At 46.4% G+C, this 18,285-nt stretch overlaps 1 protein-coding gene across 6 annotated transcripts in view; it reads right to left on the bottom strand.

Annotated features, from left to right (window-relative positions):
• Nucleotides 1–18,285, bottom strand: part of KALRN (kalirin RhoGEF kinase) — a 237,638-nt gene that overhangs the window by 205,560 nt on the left and 13,793 nt on the right. For all 6 annotated transcript variants that reach the window (XM_040358301.1, XM_040358299.1, XM_040358300.1 and 3 more), the window contains exons 6-11: nt 13,939–14,061; nt 11,034–11,216; nt 8,421–8,539; nt 7,018–7,102; nt 6,826–6,935; nt 5,433–5,502 (exon numbers count right to left, since the gene is read on the bottom strand). In XM_040358301.1, coding sequence (XP_040214235.1) covers nt 5,433–5,502; nt 6,826–6,935; nt 7,018–7,102; nt 8,421–8,539; nt 11,034–11,216; nt 13,939–14,061 — 690 coding nt within the window. The remainder of the gene's footprint in view (nt 1–5,432; nt 5,503–6,825; nt 6,936–7,017; nt 7,103–8,420; nt 8,540–11,033; nt 11,217–13,938; nt 14,062–18,285) is intronic.

Below are 18,285 nucleotides of genomic sequence, written 5' to 3'. Positions count from 1 at the left end.
AGTCGAGCAGCTCTGAGCTCCAAGATGTTGATGGGCAACTGCTTCTCTGGCTTTGCCCAAGTACCTTGGCGAGTGCAACCATCCAAAATTGCTCCCCAGCCCGTCAGGCTGGCGTCTGTGGTCACTATCTTCCAAGCCACTGGGCTGAAAGACTTCCCCTTCAGTAGATTCTGGGGGTCTAACCACCAACACAGACTTTGTCGGACTCTTGATGAGAGCGGCAACGGGATATCCAAGGCCTGTGGCCTTCTGCTCCATGCTGACAGGATGGCTGCCTGTAGGATGCGAGTGTGGCTCTGGGCGTATGGTACCGCCTCGAATGTGGCCACCATCTTGCCTAGTAACCTCATACATAGGCGAATAGTCGGTTCTTTCTTGCTTAGAACCAGTAGGATTAATTCCTTGATGGCTTTTACCTTCCTCAGAGGTAGGAACACTCCTTGTTGTTCTGTGTCTAATCTCATGCCGAGATATTCCAACTGCCTTGTGGGCTGGAAAGCTGACTTTTCTCGATTTAGGACCCAGCCGAACCTCTCGAGGTATTGGACCGTGAGGGCCACTGCTCGCTCCAAGCCGGGAGACGAGTGATCTATGACTAGGAGGTCGTCCAGGTATGCTAGGATCGTGACCCCTTGGATCCTTAGTTTGGCTAGGATTGGAGCTAGGACCTTCGTGAACACCCGGGGGGCCGTAGCCAACCCGAAGGGAAGCGCCACGAATTGGAAGTGACGCGAAGCCACCATGAAGCGTAGATATCTTTGATGTGGCTGATAAATTGGAACATGAAGGTAGGCATCCTTTATGTCTATGGACGCCATGAAGTCGTCCTTCTGGAGTGTGGCAGCTGCTGACCGCACGGATTCCATCCGAAATGAGCGGATCTTTAGATATGCATTTACCATCTTTAGGTCCAAAATTGGCCTGACATCTCCATTGGATTTTGGGATGATGAATAGGTTGGAGTAGAAACCCAGCCCCTGTTCCAGGACTGGTACCTCTACTATTACTTCCTGGGAAAGTAGATGATCTAATGCCGATCTTAATGCGGCTCCCTTTTCCGGATCGTTTGGAATCCTCGACTTCTGGAAATGAGGAGGAGGAAACCTTAGGAAATCTAATTTGTAGCCTGTGGCCACGGAAGACCGTACCCACTCGTCGGGAATGCTGGCTTCCCAAATCTCTGAAAAGAGTCGCAGCCTTCCCCCCACCTTCGTGGGTGGGGGCGCCCCTTCATAAGGTTGGCTTGGGGGCTGGTTTTGCTGGTTTGCGAAACCACTGCCTTTTGCCTCTAACAGCCTGTCCTTGTGATCTGCTGTTGAAGCCGAAGTTTGCTTTTGCAGGAGGCCGTCGATACTGCTTGGCATTAGAGGGCCCCTGCCCAGGGGAATACTGTCGTTTAAACGCAGGTCCCTGAACCTTCTTCTTAGTTGGCAAGAGAGTACTCTTGCCGTTTGAAATGGTCTGAATGTATTTATCTAGGTCTTCTCCGAAGAGTCGTCCTCCATGGAAGGGGAACCCTACCAGGAGCTTCTTGCATGGGGGCTCAGCCTCCCAGCTTTTTAACCATAAGAGTCTTCTCATATGGATAAGGGATAACGATAAACGTGACGCTTGCTGGATAGAATCCTTGATTGCGTCTACCGTAAAACATATGGCCTTAGGGACATCCGAAAATTTTTCTGCCTGCTGGGCCGGAATAAGCTTAAGCATCTGCTTAAATTGATCCGATAATGCTTGAGCGACCCCAATCGCAGCCACAGCTGGCTGTACTACTGCCCCTGCAGTAGTGAAGGAGTTCTTAAGTAGTGCTTCCAAGCGCTTATCAACTGGATCCTTGAACACCTGTATGTTTTCTACAGGGCATGTTAACGATCTGTTAATACATGAGATGGCTGCGTCCACTGCAGGAGTAGCCCATCTTTTGGAAAATTTTTCTTCCATAGGATATAGGACAGAGAACCTTTTAGGTGGTAAGAAGATCTTATCTGGCTTGTTCCAATCTTGGAACAAAATTCCCTCTAATAGAGGATGGATCGGAAACACAGCATTGCTTTGAGGCGCCCTCAGTGAGCCCAAAGCTGAAACCGTCGATACCTGGAGATCTGGTACTGGCAAGTTGAATGCCCTATGGACCAAGTCCGACAATCCTTGAATCCACCAGCTCTCCCTCAGGGAGACTGCCCCAGACTCCTCTGTATCCGGATCTTCGATCCCTGAACCTACTTGGTCCTTGTCCAAGAGGTCGTCCAATTCCCCTGAGGAAAGGACCTCCTCTTCTGAGGGTCCGCGCTCGGGCGACGGAGATCTATTCCGCTTACTGCCCCGCATAGCCTTTTCTGCATCTCTTTTAAAGAGGTGAGTAATACCTCCTCCGTGACCATCTTAGGGTTGGACTGACCCGCGTCAGCTCCAGCCCCAGATCCCGATGGCCCCAAGGCTCCCTGTAGGGAAAGCAGCGGCATATGTCTGAGACCTCAGACTCTCTGGGGGAATCCCCACCTCTTGTACCCTCTGACCCGGATGCCATGGTACAATACCGAGGTACACCTGCTACCTATTGGTATTTGGAACTATAAAAGTTAATTGCCCAAACACCTGTTTGGGGGATAAAAAATGCTTCCTCTTCCCTAGATGACTTTTTTTTTTTTTTTTTTTTTTTCGTTTTTGTTTCAAATCCAGGAAAGAAAAAACATTCTGTCCCCCTGAGTAGTATTGCAAAGAAAAACTATGAGATGGAAAAGAAACAGCCTATTTCTAGGCTTGAAAAACAGTCCTCTGAAGACTGCAATATCCTTTCTGGCCACTGTGTGTCCTCGGCGCCCCGTGCTGCCGCTCTGGTCTTTCTCCTCAGTTCCAAAGTATTGAATGGAACAAACAAGGAAGGGCCGCCCCTTCCTTTAAGCCACTGACCCGCCCTTCCCCCCCAGCAATCTCAAACAGGAAATGCCCCTCCCGACAGGGGGAGGGGGGGGGATTTTGGGAGGAAGGGACCTCTCTGTTCCAGCAAACTGCAGCCTGCAGCCTGGAACCATGAGGAGGTCAGCGTTTTGCCTGCTTGCAGGCTCTGAGGAGGAAGACTGAATGGAGCATCGCCTGGAGGCCTGCAGGTAAGCAAAGCTCTCTGACACACACATATATTTTTATATAACACAGGCCCCACTCAATGCTTTTCCAACACTACAAGGGAGGTCACATCTTATGGGGAATAATACATAGAGAGCCATCCTATCTTTATGATATGTGACTAGTTTGCCAGATGCAGTGCATAACTTTAGGCATGTCCCCTGTGACCCCCCAGAAAAAAACCTGCTAAGAACCAAGTTCCGCAAGTTTTCCCCTCACTTACCTGCTCCATGCCGCAGGACTTTGCCAAGCAAGAGGCCCAATCTTCCCCCATCTCCGTGGGGATGTCTAGACCTTCAGGCCCTGGGTTCCTATGAAGGATCCACTGTCCTGGGCCCATATAGCACCCTGGCAACAGAAAACTTTAGGTACCCAAAGGTTTCTAAGTTCTGGGCCCAGGGTCCAGCTCTCTAAAAAGAAAAGCATTATGGGCTATACCCCAAGGGTTTGGGGTCCGGTTACTGACCACTTTAGCGCTGAAGCTTTTTTGGACAGAACCGGTAGCTCACCTAATCCCAAGGATGCGGAGGCAAGCTAAACCATGACTAACACCTAAGACACTGGCGTAAAAACTGAGGTACTCCTCCTATGGGAGGGGGTTATATAGGGAGGGGCATTTCCTGTTTGAGATTGCCAGTGTCTACACCTGAAGGTACTCCATATAACCCATATAGTAATGAATATGCCGCTCTGTGTCCCGTGATGTACGATAAAGAAATGTTCTATTCTGTTTTATTCTATTTTATATTCTCCTCTATATGTTATATTCTAATCTATTCTGTTTTTCTCTATTTTATTCCTTTATTTTCAACCACCGTATTTATCGGGGTATAACGCGCACCCCAAGCTTAGAAAGGTAGTTTAAGGAAAAAAAGAAAACTTATATTCCCTCCATCGGCGGCCTTGCGCGGGGTCCGTCCACCCTTGTGGGTGTCCGTCTGCGGCCTCCGTCCAGGATGTCCATCCGCACCTTGCCCGGGGTTGCAGCGGTGTTTGTTTTTTGGATTTGGCGCAGAGAGGAGCCGGATTTCCTGTGTGTTCGGCTTGTCTCGGCTCCTCTCGCGTGGCTGCAGGGGCGTGGCCGAGTGCGCAGTACACTCGGCTCGGCTCTAGACAGCGGGGATCGGCGTATATCGCGCACCCCCGATTTCCCCCCGATTTTAAGGGGAAAAAAGTGCGCGGTATACGCCGATAAATACGGTATATTCAGTTCTCTTTCATTATATTATTTTCTATTATAATCTATTCTAATTACAGGCAGTCCCGCTGAGTTACGAACGGCCTCAAATGCCGGCCATTTGTGCTCCACGCTGGTCCTGGATACCTCCGAGCGCCTCCGAGCACATCCCACACTGCAGTACTACATGTACTGAATGGCCAGAGGAGCCCCAAATAATATAACAAGCCCCCCGGAACATCCCACATCCATGGACAGGCGGACGTTAGGCTGCTTTCACATTGGGCTGTGTAGCCGCGGTGACGGTATAGCCGCGCTATTTGTAGCGCCGCTATACCGTCGTATTTACCGCGATATTCGGGCGCTAGCGGTGAGGTTTTAACCCCAGCTAGCGGCCGAAAAAGGGTTAATACCGCGGTTTCCCATTGATTTCAATGGGAAGGCGCGGTATAGGAGCGGTGAACACACCGCTCCTATACCGCAGTAAAGATGCGGCTAGCAGGACTTTTGGAGCGCTCCTGCTAGCGCACCGCTTCAGTGTGAAAGCCTTCTGATTGGCTCCCCTGCAGATTGTATAAGTTACATGGAAATGAAGGGTCTATAATTTTTCTCATAGGTGCATTTTATATGATGGAGACAGAAGATCAACCAAAACTCCAGAGAGATCACATGATACAAATGTTATAAATGGAGGAAAAGAAGTATTAGACCCCCTTGGTAGTCGGGGGAGGTTCCTTAGTAGTCGGGGGAGGTTCCTTAGTAGTTGGGGGAGGTTCCTTAGTAGTTGGGGGAGGTCCCTTAGTAGTTGGGGGAGGTCCCTTAGTAGTTGGGGGAGGTCCCTTAGTAGTTGGGGGAGGTCCCTTAGTAGTCGGGGGAGGTTCCTTAGTAGTTGGGGGAGGTCCCTTGTTGGGAAGCACAGAGGTCAGACGTTTCTTGTAGTTGGTGATCAGGTCTCCGCACATCTCAGGAGGGATTTTCTCTTCTTTACAGATCCTCTCTAAATCCTGAAGGTTTCTTGGCGGCTTGAAGTCTCAGCTCCTCCCCCATACATTTTCTATGGGATTAAGGTCTGGAGACCGATCTCCCCAATTTCTATAAAAGACGACCTATAAAACAGTCGCTTGTCACCTACCCACGTGACGAAACAATGTCCGACGTCCTCCGGGAGTTGCTCGTACTTCTCCAGCTCCTTCAAGAAGATGCTGCAGGGAACAGAGAGGATTGTGGGTCAGATCTGTGTGGGAGGAGCCATGTACTATGAGCAGGGCCGCCATCAGGGGGTTACAAGCAGTACACCTGTAAGGGGCCCGGAGGTCCCCAGGGGCCCGGATGGCAACCCCCTTTAACAAAAATAAAATGTTTTTTTATTAGGGGTCCGGAGGCCCCCAGGGCCCCAGATGGAAACCCCCTCCTTTTTTTTGTTATTTTTTATAAAAATATATATTTTTTGTAAGACATGGGATGAGCGAGTTTGGGGGTGGAGGAACTTGACTGGGCTGCACAGAGTCCTGACCTCAACCCGATAGAACACCTTTGGGATGAATAAGAGCGGAGGCTGCCTACTCATTGATTGGACCCGACTTATTTCTTAACCGCTTGCCGACCGCTGCACGAGTTTTTACGTTGACAGAATGGCACAGCTGCGCAAATGGGCGTATATATAGGTCCCCTTTAATTTGCTCCGTGACCGCGGGCCCGATGTCCGCCGGTGTCCCGCAAGCTGAAGAACGGGGAGAGGCGAGGGCAAACACAACATCTCCCCGTTCTGCCTAGTGTCACTGATCGTCTGTTCCCCGTCATCTGGAGCATCGATCAGTGACGTGTCACGGCAAGCCACGCCCCCTAACAGAATCACTCCCTAGGACACACTTAACCCCTTCACTGCCAGTGCCATTTACACAGTCATCAGTGCATTTGTATAGCTCTGATCGCTGTGAAAATGACAATGGTCCCAAAAATGTGTCAAAAGTGTCCGATGTGTCCGCCATAATGTCGCAGTCACGATAAAAAAAATCGCTGATCGCCACCATTACTAGTAAAAAAAAATATTAATAAAAATGCCATAAAACTATCCCCTATTTTGTAAACACTATAACTTTTGCGCAAACCAATCAATAAACGCTTAATGCGATTTTTTTACGAAAAATATGTAGAAGAATACGTATCGGCCTAAACTGAGGAAAAAAAAGTTGTTTTATATATTTTTGGGGATATTTATTATAGAAAAATTAAAAAATAGTTTTTTTTTCGCTCTATTTTTGTTTATAGCGCAAAAAATAAACCGCAGAGGTGATGAAATACCACCAAAAGAAAGCTCTATTTGTGGGGAAAAAAGGACGCCAATTTTGTTTGGGAGCCACGTCGCACGACCGCGCAATTGTCAGTTAAAGCGACGCAGTGCCGAATCGCAAAAAGTGGCCCGGTCTTTGGGCAGCCAAATGGTCCGGGGCTGAAGTGGTTAAAGGGCCCCTACACATGAATACACGAGGGGGGGGGGGAGGGGCTCCTGAATGAAGGACACCTACTTGTTGTGAAAGTCGTAGATTTCCTGGATGTTCCCGAAGATGATGTGTTCTTTATTGAGGATTCCCGGGGGGATCTCCTCCACGCCGCTCGTCATCTCCCACAGGTAGGTCTGGAAGAGAAGGGAACAGGTGACCCCGGGAGGAAGTGACCCCCCCAATTCAGCTCCAGGTGACACGCAGATACCACCTTACCTCCATACACTCGTGCAGATCTCGGACGTACGCCTTCTCCGTCTGGAGGAGCTCCGCCATGATGAACCTGAAAAGAGAAGGACCTCTATGGTGAGAGGTGTGAGGAACACAGAAACCTCACACCAATGATATGGCAGATTCTCGCAAACCACACCCCCCACCCCCCCAAACAGGATATAAACATATACAAAATATATAAATAAATTTAAAAAATAAATAAAATGTAAACAAATAAAAATAAACAAAAATATAAATAAATAAAAATATAAAGATATAAATAAAATATTTATTCATATTTTTATTTTATTTTTATTTATATATATTTATAAAAATATAAATAAAAATATAAACAAAATTTAAATAAATAAAAATATAAATAAAATATTTATTTATATTTTAATTTAGATATTTTATTTATATTTTATTCATAATTTATCAATATAAATATATAAAAAATATATAAATATAAATAAAATGTAAACAAATAAAAATATAAATAAAAATATAAATAGATAAAAATATAAATAAAATATTTATTTATATTTTTATTTTATTTATATTTTTATTTATATATTTTATTTATAAAAATATAAATAAAAATATAAACAAAATTTAAATAAATAAAAATATAAATAAAATATTTATTTATATTTTTTATTTATACTTTTATTTATAAAAATAAACAAAATATAAATAAATAAAAATATAAACAAAAATATAAATAAAAATATAAATAAATAAAAATATAAATAAAATATTTATTTATATTTTTATTAATATTTTTATTTATTTATATATATTTTTTTATATTTTTATTTATAAAAATATAAATAAAAATATAAATAAAAATATAAATAAAAATAAAAAATAAAATATTTATTTATATTTTATTCATAATTTATCAATATAAAAAATATATAAATAAATAAAAATATAAATAAATAAATAAAAATAAAATTGAAATAGGGGGAGATTTACTAAAACTGGAGCACACAGAAGCTGCGCATAGGAACCAATCAGCTTCCAGCATTAAGCTATATATCTGTATTATTATACAATGCATCTATTATATACACAATGGGGGAGATTTACTAAAATCGGAGAGTGCAAAATCTGGCGCAGCTGTGCATGGGGAGTCAATCAGCTTCCAGATTTTATTGTCAAGAGTTAATGGAAGAAGCCGATTGGCTCCCATGCACAGCTGTATCAGATTTTGCACTCCCATTGTGTATATAATGGATACATTGTATAATAATACAGATATAAAGCTTAATGCTGGAAGCGGATTGGTTCCCATGCACAGCTCCCCCGGGGGTTCTGTGTGCTCCAGTTTTAGTAAATCTCCCCCCATTGATCTATAAAACACCAATATTTGGGGAATTTCGGGGGCCCGGCGCACTCACTCTTTTTTCCGGGCGGACTTCCTCTTCTCCTCGTTGACCTCGTGGCTGGCGTCTCGCAGTTTTACTTCCGGGTCGGTCAGGATGGCCGGGACGATGTCCAGTTCCAGGTCTTTATTGTCCTGGAAGGAGAAGCGGGAATGTCACCATCCTGGGATACGGCGACCGTGCGAGCGATTCCCAATCCTCAGACCGCGGCGGGAGCCATTTTTTCTTATAATATGTTAAAAATATTTATTATATCCACATATGTGTCATGTACGCAGTATAATTCTGGAGTGTGGCGCAACAAGAGAACTCGGAGCTCACCGACACGCTCGGCATGAACTGTCAGTGATGGGACAGCAACCAATCAGAATCCAGACGGTCATTCCCCTAACAGTCCTATCAGCCAACCCCCCGCGCCGCCCAGTGCGACGATACAACCCGACATCAGAAGGAGCCTCTTCATGACCGATCTGTCTCATTTGTGCCCACTTCTCCCCTGCTGGACTACAGAACACCTCCCCCTATTGTCATTTCCATAACATAAGGGGGTGGGGCTCTGCATTCCAGTAGAGGAGGTATAGGCGGGGCCGACAACAGCGGAGGCTCAGTGTTGTCATCTCACTACAGGAAGTCAGGAGCTCCCTGGTCATTTTCTGTTCTTGCAAAAAATTTTGATGGAGATACAGAAAGTGGTTTAAGTTTTATTTCTCCCCGACTCCGGGCACAAAAATAAATCTCCATGAGAGCCCCCCCTCCCCCACATCAGGGTCCCAAATAAGAGCCCCCCCTTACATCAGGGTCCCCATTAGAGCCCCCTCCTTACATCAGGGTCCCCATTAGAGCCCCCCCCCTTACATCAGGGTCCCCATTAGACCTCCCCCTTACATCAGGGTCCCCCATCAGAGACCCCCCCTTCATCAGGGTCCCCATCAGAGCCCCCCCCCCTTACATCAGTGTCCCCATCAGAGCCCCCCCTTACATCAGGGTCCCCATTAGAGCTCCCCCTTACATCAGGGTCCCCATCAGAGCCCCCCCCCCTTACATCAGGGTCCCCATTAGAGCCCCCCCTTACATCAGGGTCCCCATTAGAGCCCCCCCTTACATCAGGGTCCCCATTAGAGCCCCCCCTTACATCAGGGTCCCCATTAGAGCCCCCCCTTACATCAGGGTCCCCATTAGAGCCCCCCTTACATCAGGGTCCCCCATCAGAGCCCCCCTTACATCAGTGTCCCCATGAGAGCCACCCCTTACATCAGTGTCCCCATGAGAGCCACCCCTTACATCAGAGCCCACCCCCCTACTCAGTATCCCCATCAAAGTACCCCATTACATCAGAGTCCCCATCAGAGCCCCCCCCCTTCCATCAGGGTGCCTATCAAAGTACCCCATTACATCAGAGTCACCATCAGAGCCCACCACCCTTCTTGCATCAGTGTCTGACATATTCCCCCCACCCCTTACTTCAGTGTCCCCCATCAGAGCCCCCCCCTTCAGGGTCCCCACCAAAGTACATTACATCAGGGGCCCTATCAAAGTACCCCATTACATCAGGGTCCCCATCAGAGCCCCCCTAACATCAGGGTCCCCATCAGAGCCACCATCAGAGCCCACCCCCCTCTTGCATCAGTGTCTGACATATTCCATCCCCTTACTTCAGAGTCCCCATCAAAGTACCCCATTACATCAGGGTCCCCATCAAAGTACCCCATTACATCAGGGTCCCCATCAAAGTACCCCATTACATCTGGGTCCCCATCAAAGTACCCCATTACATCTGGGTCCCCATCAAAGTACCCCCTACATCAGGGTACCACATCAGAGCCGCCCCTTACCACAGGGTCTCCCCATGAGAGTACCCCTTAGATCAGGGTCCCCAGAGTCCCCCCTTACATCAGTGTTCCTATCATAGTACCTATCAGAGTCCCCATTAGAGCCCCTCCCCCTTTTCAACAGGGTCCCCATCAAATTCCCCCCCTCCTTCCATCAGGGTCCGCCTTCAAAATAATCCCCATTACATCAGGGTCCCCATCAGAAGCCCCCCTTACAGTTTTCTGCTTCATTAATCTAATATCTATAATGGCCGAGTCTCGTCCTGCGTGGAAGGACCTCATCGGTCACATCGGGGGATGGGTTGTACGATCGCTCTGCGTGGAAGAACCCCATTGGTCACATCGGGGGATGGAGTCTTATTACACTTTGTTATTATAAATATTTTCTCCAATCATTTCCTGATTGTATCTAAATGATTGTATTTTATAAAAGTTACAAATGTTTCCACTTCTATATGATTAGATGTATCGCTTTGTTTTAGGAATATTTATCTCTCGATATAATTTCCCCGGCTCCTCTCTGAACGTCTTTCCATTCAGGAGGTTTAGAGCCGCATTCGGCGCATTAAAGGACGCGCGCCATTTCTGTATTTACACCGAACGTCACTTCGGCGATAACCGGATTATAAAAGTTAAATGTGCTGCGAAAGTGCATTCAATTTCCAACCTGGCCTAATCCGGCGCACTAAGCCGGTAATGTGGAGTCCCCGTTCCGGGAGGGGTGGGGGGGGCGCTCAGAGGTCACACGGCTCAGGGATAGGAGGACTGTACAGCGGGGGAGGGGCTCTGCGTTCCCTACCTCAGTGCTGATGCCCAGCGCCCTCTGCAGGGAGCACTGGTACTTCCCCATCCGCAGGGAGAAGTCGCGGTAATGCTTGTTCACAGTGGTGACCCATTTCTTCAGCTCCGTGGCGTGCACGTGACCCTTCTCCACAAAGCTGTCCGCCAGCTGGATCAGGAGACGCACCTTCTCCTTCGTTTGCTGTCAGAGCGGGAAAAAAAAACGAGAAATCGGTATTCTGGCCATGTGACCGTTACATGATGATGTGGCTGCCATCTAAGAGGACCTGTCATTGTGTGTGTGTGTGTGTGTGTGTGTGTGTGTGTATATATATATGTTTGTGTGTGTGTGTGTATATTTATGTGTGTGTGTATATATATATATATATGTGTTTGTGTGTGTGTGTGTGTGTGTGTATGTATATGTGTTTGTGTGTGTGTGTGTATATATATATGTTTGTGTGTGTGTGTGTGTGTGTATATATATATATACACACACACACACACACACACACACACACACACACATATATATATATATATATACACATATACATACACACACACACACACACACACAGAATATCTCACAAAAGTAAGTACACCCCTCACTCACATTTCTGCGAACCTTTTCTTGTATCTTTTCATGTGACAACACTGAAGAAATGACACTTTGTATCTACAATATTGTGTAGTGAGTGTACAGGGGGGAGGGGTGTACACAGGGGGAGGTGTTGTGTAGTGAGTGTACAGCTTGTATAACAAATAACTCAACACACAGCCATTAATGTCTAAACCGCTGGCAACAAGTCAGGACACCCCCTAAGTGAAAATGTCCAAATTGGGCCCAAAGTGTCAATATTTTGTGTGGCCGCCATTATGTTTAACCCTCTTGGGCATGGAGGTCACCAGAGCTTCACAGGTTGCCCCTGGAGTCCACTTCCCCTCCTCCATGACGACATCACGGAGCTGGTGGATGTTGGAGACCTTGCGCTCCTCCACCTTCCGTTTGAGGATCCCCCACAGATGATCAATAGGGTTTAGGTCTGGAGACATGCTTGGCCCGTCCATCACCTTTACCCTCAGCTTCTTTAGCAAGGCAGTGGTGGTCTTTGAGGTGTGTTTGGGGTGGTTATCATGTTGGAATACTACCCTGCGGCCCAGTCTCTGAAGGGAGGGGATCATGCTCTGCTTCAGTATCTCACAGTACTTGTTGGCATTCATGGTCCCCTCAATGATCTGTAGCCCCCCCAGTGCCGGCAGCACTCATGCAGCCCCAGACCATGACCCTCCCCCCACCATGCCTGACTGTAGGGAAGACACACTTGTCTTTGTCCTCCTCACCTGGCCCCTCCCCCCCCCACACACGCCTGACACCATCTGACACCAAATACCTTTATCTTGTCTCATCAGACCTCAGGACACGGTTCCCGTAATCCATGTCCTTAGTCTGCTTGTCTTCAGAAAACTGTTTGCGGCTCTTTCTTGTGCATCATCTTTAGAAGAGGCTTCCTTCTGGGACGACAGCCATGCAGACCAATTTGATGCAGTGTGCGGCGTGTGGTCTGAGCACTGACAGGCTGACCCCTCCCCCACCCCTTCACCCTCTGCAGCAATGCTGGCACCACTCAGATGTCTATTTCCCAAAGACAACCTCTGGATATGACGCTGAGCACAATTATACAGTTGCAGTGTCTGCGATGTGAAGGGAAGGCTGAAGACACTGATGTAAAGAGGGGAGGGGTCCAAACACAGATGTAATAAGCGGACAGTTATGTAAAGAGGGGGTTATGATGTGAAGGGTAGGCTGGAGACACTGAGGTATGGGGGGGGGACTGTGATGTTAAGGGGGGGTTGTGATATGAAGGGGGAGAGGGGGCTGAAGACACTGATGTATGGGGGGGACTGTGATGTTAAGGGGGGGGATATGAAGGGGGAGAGGGGGCTGGAGACACTGATGTATGGGGGGGGGACTGTGATGTTAAGGGGGGGGATATGAAGGGGGAGAGGGGGCTGGAGACACTGATGTATGGGGGGGGGGGACTGTGATGTTAAGGGGGGGTTGTGATATGAAGGGGGAGAGGGGGCTGAAGACACTGATGTATGGGGGGGGACTGTGATGTTAAGGGGGGGGATATGAAGGGGGAGAGGGGGCTGGAGACACTGATGTATGGGGGGGGGGGACTGTGATGTTAAGGGGGGGTTGTGATATGAAGGGGGAGAGGGGGCTGAAGACACTGATGTATGGGGGGGACTGTGATGTTAAGGGGGTGGGGGGTGGGATATGCAGATCACAGCAGCCTCAGAAGTGAAGCGCTATGTGTAAAGAATCTCAAAGATCTTCTTTTTTTTTGGGCTTGACACGGAAATCATCTATTATTTCCTGTTGTTGTTGTTGGTCCATTGATGGTAGTTTGATGCTCGGCGCTCCCTGGCGCACCGCCATAATCACTCGCCCCCGCGTCTGAGAGGCCGGAGAGCCCCAGTAGAGAGAAGAGGTCATGCTGACCTCGGCAATATTCTCTGCAACTCTTCAGAGAGAAGGGAAATGACAAGTTTGTTCTGTCAGACGCTCTCGTGACTCCGGGACGTTCTCTGCGCCAGAAATCATTCCGGGAGACTTTAGGGAAATTCAGAGACGGCCGGAGGGGTGAGAAGAACGGAGGACGTGTGCGGCCCGCCGACAGGTACAAGTGACAACGGCAGGAAAGAATGAAAACTTCTAAACACAAGACGATGGAGGAGGGGACAATGTTGTGGGAACCAGATGGAATTATTCGAGTCATAGTGAGGAATGTCACCCAATCAGTGTTTGGCATGAAGTCGGGACTTGTGGCCTTAATTAAATATACGAGAGACTGGGACGGGATAATGAAAATTCTCCTTCCTTTATGAACATGCTCTGTTCCTGGGAGGCCGCTTACCTTGGCGGGACAGCGGAAGTCCTCATATTCCTTCAGTAGACTTTGCGTTTGGTCCAGACTCTCCCCAGTAGATATGTGCGTGGAGAGGAAGTGCTCCCCCGTCTCCTGAATCCAGTCCAGAGCCTGCAGGGGAAACCGAGAACACAGTCAGTAGGGTCCCTAAAATTTATTAAGGCCTCTAGAGGCGGATCAGACTACTAGAAACACAAGAAGAGAACCAAAATCAATAAACTGGTGAAGGAGAAACAAAACAACATTATCACTAGAGGAGGACGCAACCACCAATACTAAAGAAGAGCGATGTCCCTAGACAAGGACTCAACCACCAATACTAATGAAGAGGAAGAGCGATATCCCTAGACAAGGACTCAACCACCAATATGGATGAAGGAGAAGAGCGTTATCCCTAGACAAGGACTCAACCACCAATATGGATGAAGGAGAAGAGCGATATTCCTAGACAAGGACTCAACCACCAATACTAATGAAGAAGAAGAGCGATGTCCCTAGACAAGGACTCAACCACCAATACTAATGAAGAGGAAGAGCGATATCCCTAGACAAGGACTCAACCACCAATATGGATGGAGGAGAACCAAACTACATTATCACTAGAGGAGGACGCAACCACCAATACACATGAAGAGGAAGAGCGATGTCCCTAGACAAGGACTCAACCACCAATACGAATGAAGAAGAAGAGCGATATCCCTAGACAAGGACTGAACCACCAATATGGATGAAGGAGAACCAAACTACATTATCACGAGAGGAGGACTTGGCCACCAATGTCAACGGAGAACAACATAATTACAATATGTCTAGAGGAGGACTAAACCACCAATATCAATGGAGGAGAACAGAACTAGAATATCACTAAAGGAGGAATTAACCATCAATATTATTGAAGAACAATATCACTAGACGAAGACGGAACCACTGATATAGATGGAGGAGAAGCAAACTACAATATCACAAGTGGAGGACCAAACCACCAAGATAAATGGAGAAGAACAGAACTATAATATGTACAGCGGAGGACAGAACCACCAATATTGATGAAGGAGATCAATACCACAATATTGCTGGAGGACGACTGAACCACCAATATCAATGGAAAAAGAACAGAACTAGCATAGGATTGTCTAGAGGACGACTGAACCACCGATTCTAAGAAGAAGAGCAATATCACTAGACAAGGACTGAACCACCAATATGGATGGAGGAGAACCAAACTACAATATCACTCGAGGAGGACTGAACCACCAATATGGACGGAGGAGACCCAAACGACAATATCTCTAGAGGAGGACTGAACCACCAATGTCAACGGAGCACAACATAATTACAATATATCTAGAGGAGGACTAAACCACCAAGTTTGATAGATGAGAAAATAACTATTATATGTATAGAGGAGGACCAAACCACCAATATCAATGGAGGAGAACAGAACTACAATATCACTAAAGAAGGACTGAACCATCAATATGAACCACCAATATTAATGAAGAACAACAAGATCACTAGATGAGGACTGAACCCCCAATATTGAGGAAGGAGATCAGAACCACAATATCACTAGAGGACCAAGATAAATGGAGAACAGAACTATAATAATATGTACAGCGGAGGACTGAACCACCAATATTGATGAAGGAGATCAAAGCCACAATATTGCTGGAGGAGAACTGAACCACCAATATCAATGGAGAAGAACAGAACTATAAGAGGATTGTCTAGAGGAGGACTGAACCCCCAATACTAATGAAGAAAAAGAGCAATATCACTAGACAAGGACTGAACCTCCAATATGGATGGAGGAGAACCAAACTACAATATAACTAGAGGACGACGCAACCACCAATACTAATAAAGAAGAGATAGAGAAAGGCGGCTGGGGATTATTACGGTGCCAAAACAACTCAATCAAAGATAGAAGCTAAAATTATAATTTTTATAACATTATAGAAAAATCACATGAAGTAAACAATCAAAAAATGGGAGCAAATAAAAATATACGAATGGCCCAGATTGAAAAGGCTTGTTCTGGTGACGGATCCAATCTTCCCTACATGTTTCGCCAAAACATCGGCTTCCTCAGGGGAATAGGCCGTGACCAATGTAGCGTATAATGCTGTAAAGGGGAGAAATCTAACAATAGATACCGTATATACTCGTATAAGCCGAAGAGAATATAAGCCAAGGCACCTAATTTTACCACAAAAAAAATTTGAATTGAATTTATTGACTCAAGTATAAGCCTAGGGTGTCCATCTGCATGCCTCACTGTGTCCATGTCCATGCCGCACTGTGCCCATGCCGCACTGTGCCCATGACAAGACTGAAGTTTAACATGGGAGTCTATGGAAGGGGTGCCCAGCTTTGAAAAAAAAGTCGGTGCTCCCCGGCCCTAGGTCCCCCAGACAACATACTTTGCACACTTGTAGAGGAAAAATGGGGCTACATGTGTGCCAAGATCTGGGTCCAGGGGACCTACGACCGTCCGGTACCGGGTTTCCAAAGTCACCAGAGAAATGACCGTGGGAGTCTATGGAAGTCTATGGAAGGGGTGCCCGGATTTGAAAAATCGGTGCTCCCCAGCCGTAGGTCCCCCGGACAACAAACTTTGCACACTTGTAGAGGAAGAGTGGGGCTATATGTGTGCCAAGCCGGTACCAGGTCCCCAAAGTCCAGGAGATCAGGCGCAAAAAGGTGACCTGAGTATAAGCCGAGGGGGGCATTTTCAGCACACAAAAATGTGCTGAAAAACTTGGATTATACTTGAGTATATCCGGTGCATATAATAAGATAGTGCAAAAACAAAAAGACACATAATGCATGTCGTCAGAAATGGCACAGCAGAGCACCGGGATACAAAAAAAAAAATCCCATTTTTTTTGGTCACGGCCTATTCCCCTGAGGAAGCCGACGTTTCGGCGAAACATGTAGGGAAGATTGGATCCGTCACCAGAACAAGCCTTTTCAATCTGGGCCATTTGTATTTTTTAAATGCTCCCATTTTTTTGATTGTTTACTTCATGTGATTTTTCCATAATGTAAGAAAAATTGTAATTTTAACTTGTATCTTTGGTTAAGTTGTTTTGGCACCATAATAATCCCCAGCCACATTTCTCTATCTCTTCCAAAAATTTGGGGATGAGGTGCCTTATCTATTAAGGACATACCAACCACAGTCTATAGCTTTTTTCCACTAATAAAGAAGAAGAGCAATATCCCTAGACAAGGAGGACCAAACCACCAATATGGATGGAGGAGAACCAAACTACAATATCACTAGAGGAGGACCGAACTACCAAGATAAATGGAGAAGAACAGAACTATAATATACATAGGAGGAGGACTGAGCCACCAATATCAATGGAAAAAGAACAGAACTATAAGATGATTGTCTAGAGGAGGACTGAACCACCAATTCTAAGAAGAAGAGCAATATCACTAGACGAGGACTGAACCACCAATATGGACGGAGGAGAACCAAACGACAATATTTCTTAAGGACAAATGAACCACCAATAATAATGACCAACAATATCACTAGACGAGAACCAAACTACAATATCTCTTAAGTAGGGCTGCACGATTCTGGTCAAAATGAGAATCACGATTCTTTTGCTTAGACTAAAGATCACGATTCTCTCACGATTCTCAAAAACTGAATGCCAGAACCCCCCCCAAATAACTAAATAAACCTGTGATTTATCTGAAAATATCAATATATAAAAAACAGACCAGTGATATGTCTATAATGTTAAAGACCATATAACTCCCATGAAAAAAGCAGAATCAAACTTTGATTCTGCTTTTTCATAGGAGTTATATGGTCTTTAACATTATAGACATATCACTGGTCTGTTTTTTTATACATCAGAAGCAGTACCGCCAGCAACCATTGGGTGGCGCATGGATACACACAGTTGTACAGAACTGTGAGAAAGATTAATACATCAGAAGCAGTACTGCCGGCTACCACTGGGTGGCGCATGGATACACACAGTTGTACAGAACTGTGAGAAAGATTAATACATCAGAAGCAGTACTGCCGGCTACCACTGGGTGGCGCATGGACACACACTACAGTTGTACAGATCTGCAAGAGAAGCCCAGGCATCCATCCAGCGGCGCAGGCTGCGGACGTCGGTCCCGATATCTGCGCCATTTGCGTTCCACGCTGGCTACGTGGAACCGGCCATGAAACAGAAGAATCCGCGATTAATCGTACAGCTCTACTCTTAAGGACAACTGAACCACCAATAATAATGAAGGAAATCAGAACCACATGATCTCTAGAGGGGGACAAACCACTAAGATAAATGGAGAAGAACA

The sequence above is a fragment of the Rana temporaria genome, chromosome 6, assembly GCF_905171775.1.
Source record: "Rana temporaria chromosome 6, aRanTem1.1, whole genome shotgun sequence".
Lineage (NCBI taxonomy): Eukaryota > Metazoa > Chordata > Amphibia > Anura > Ranidae > Rana > Rana temporaria.
This window is presented reverse-complemented; position numbering and strand designations above follow the sequence as displayed.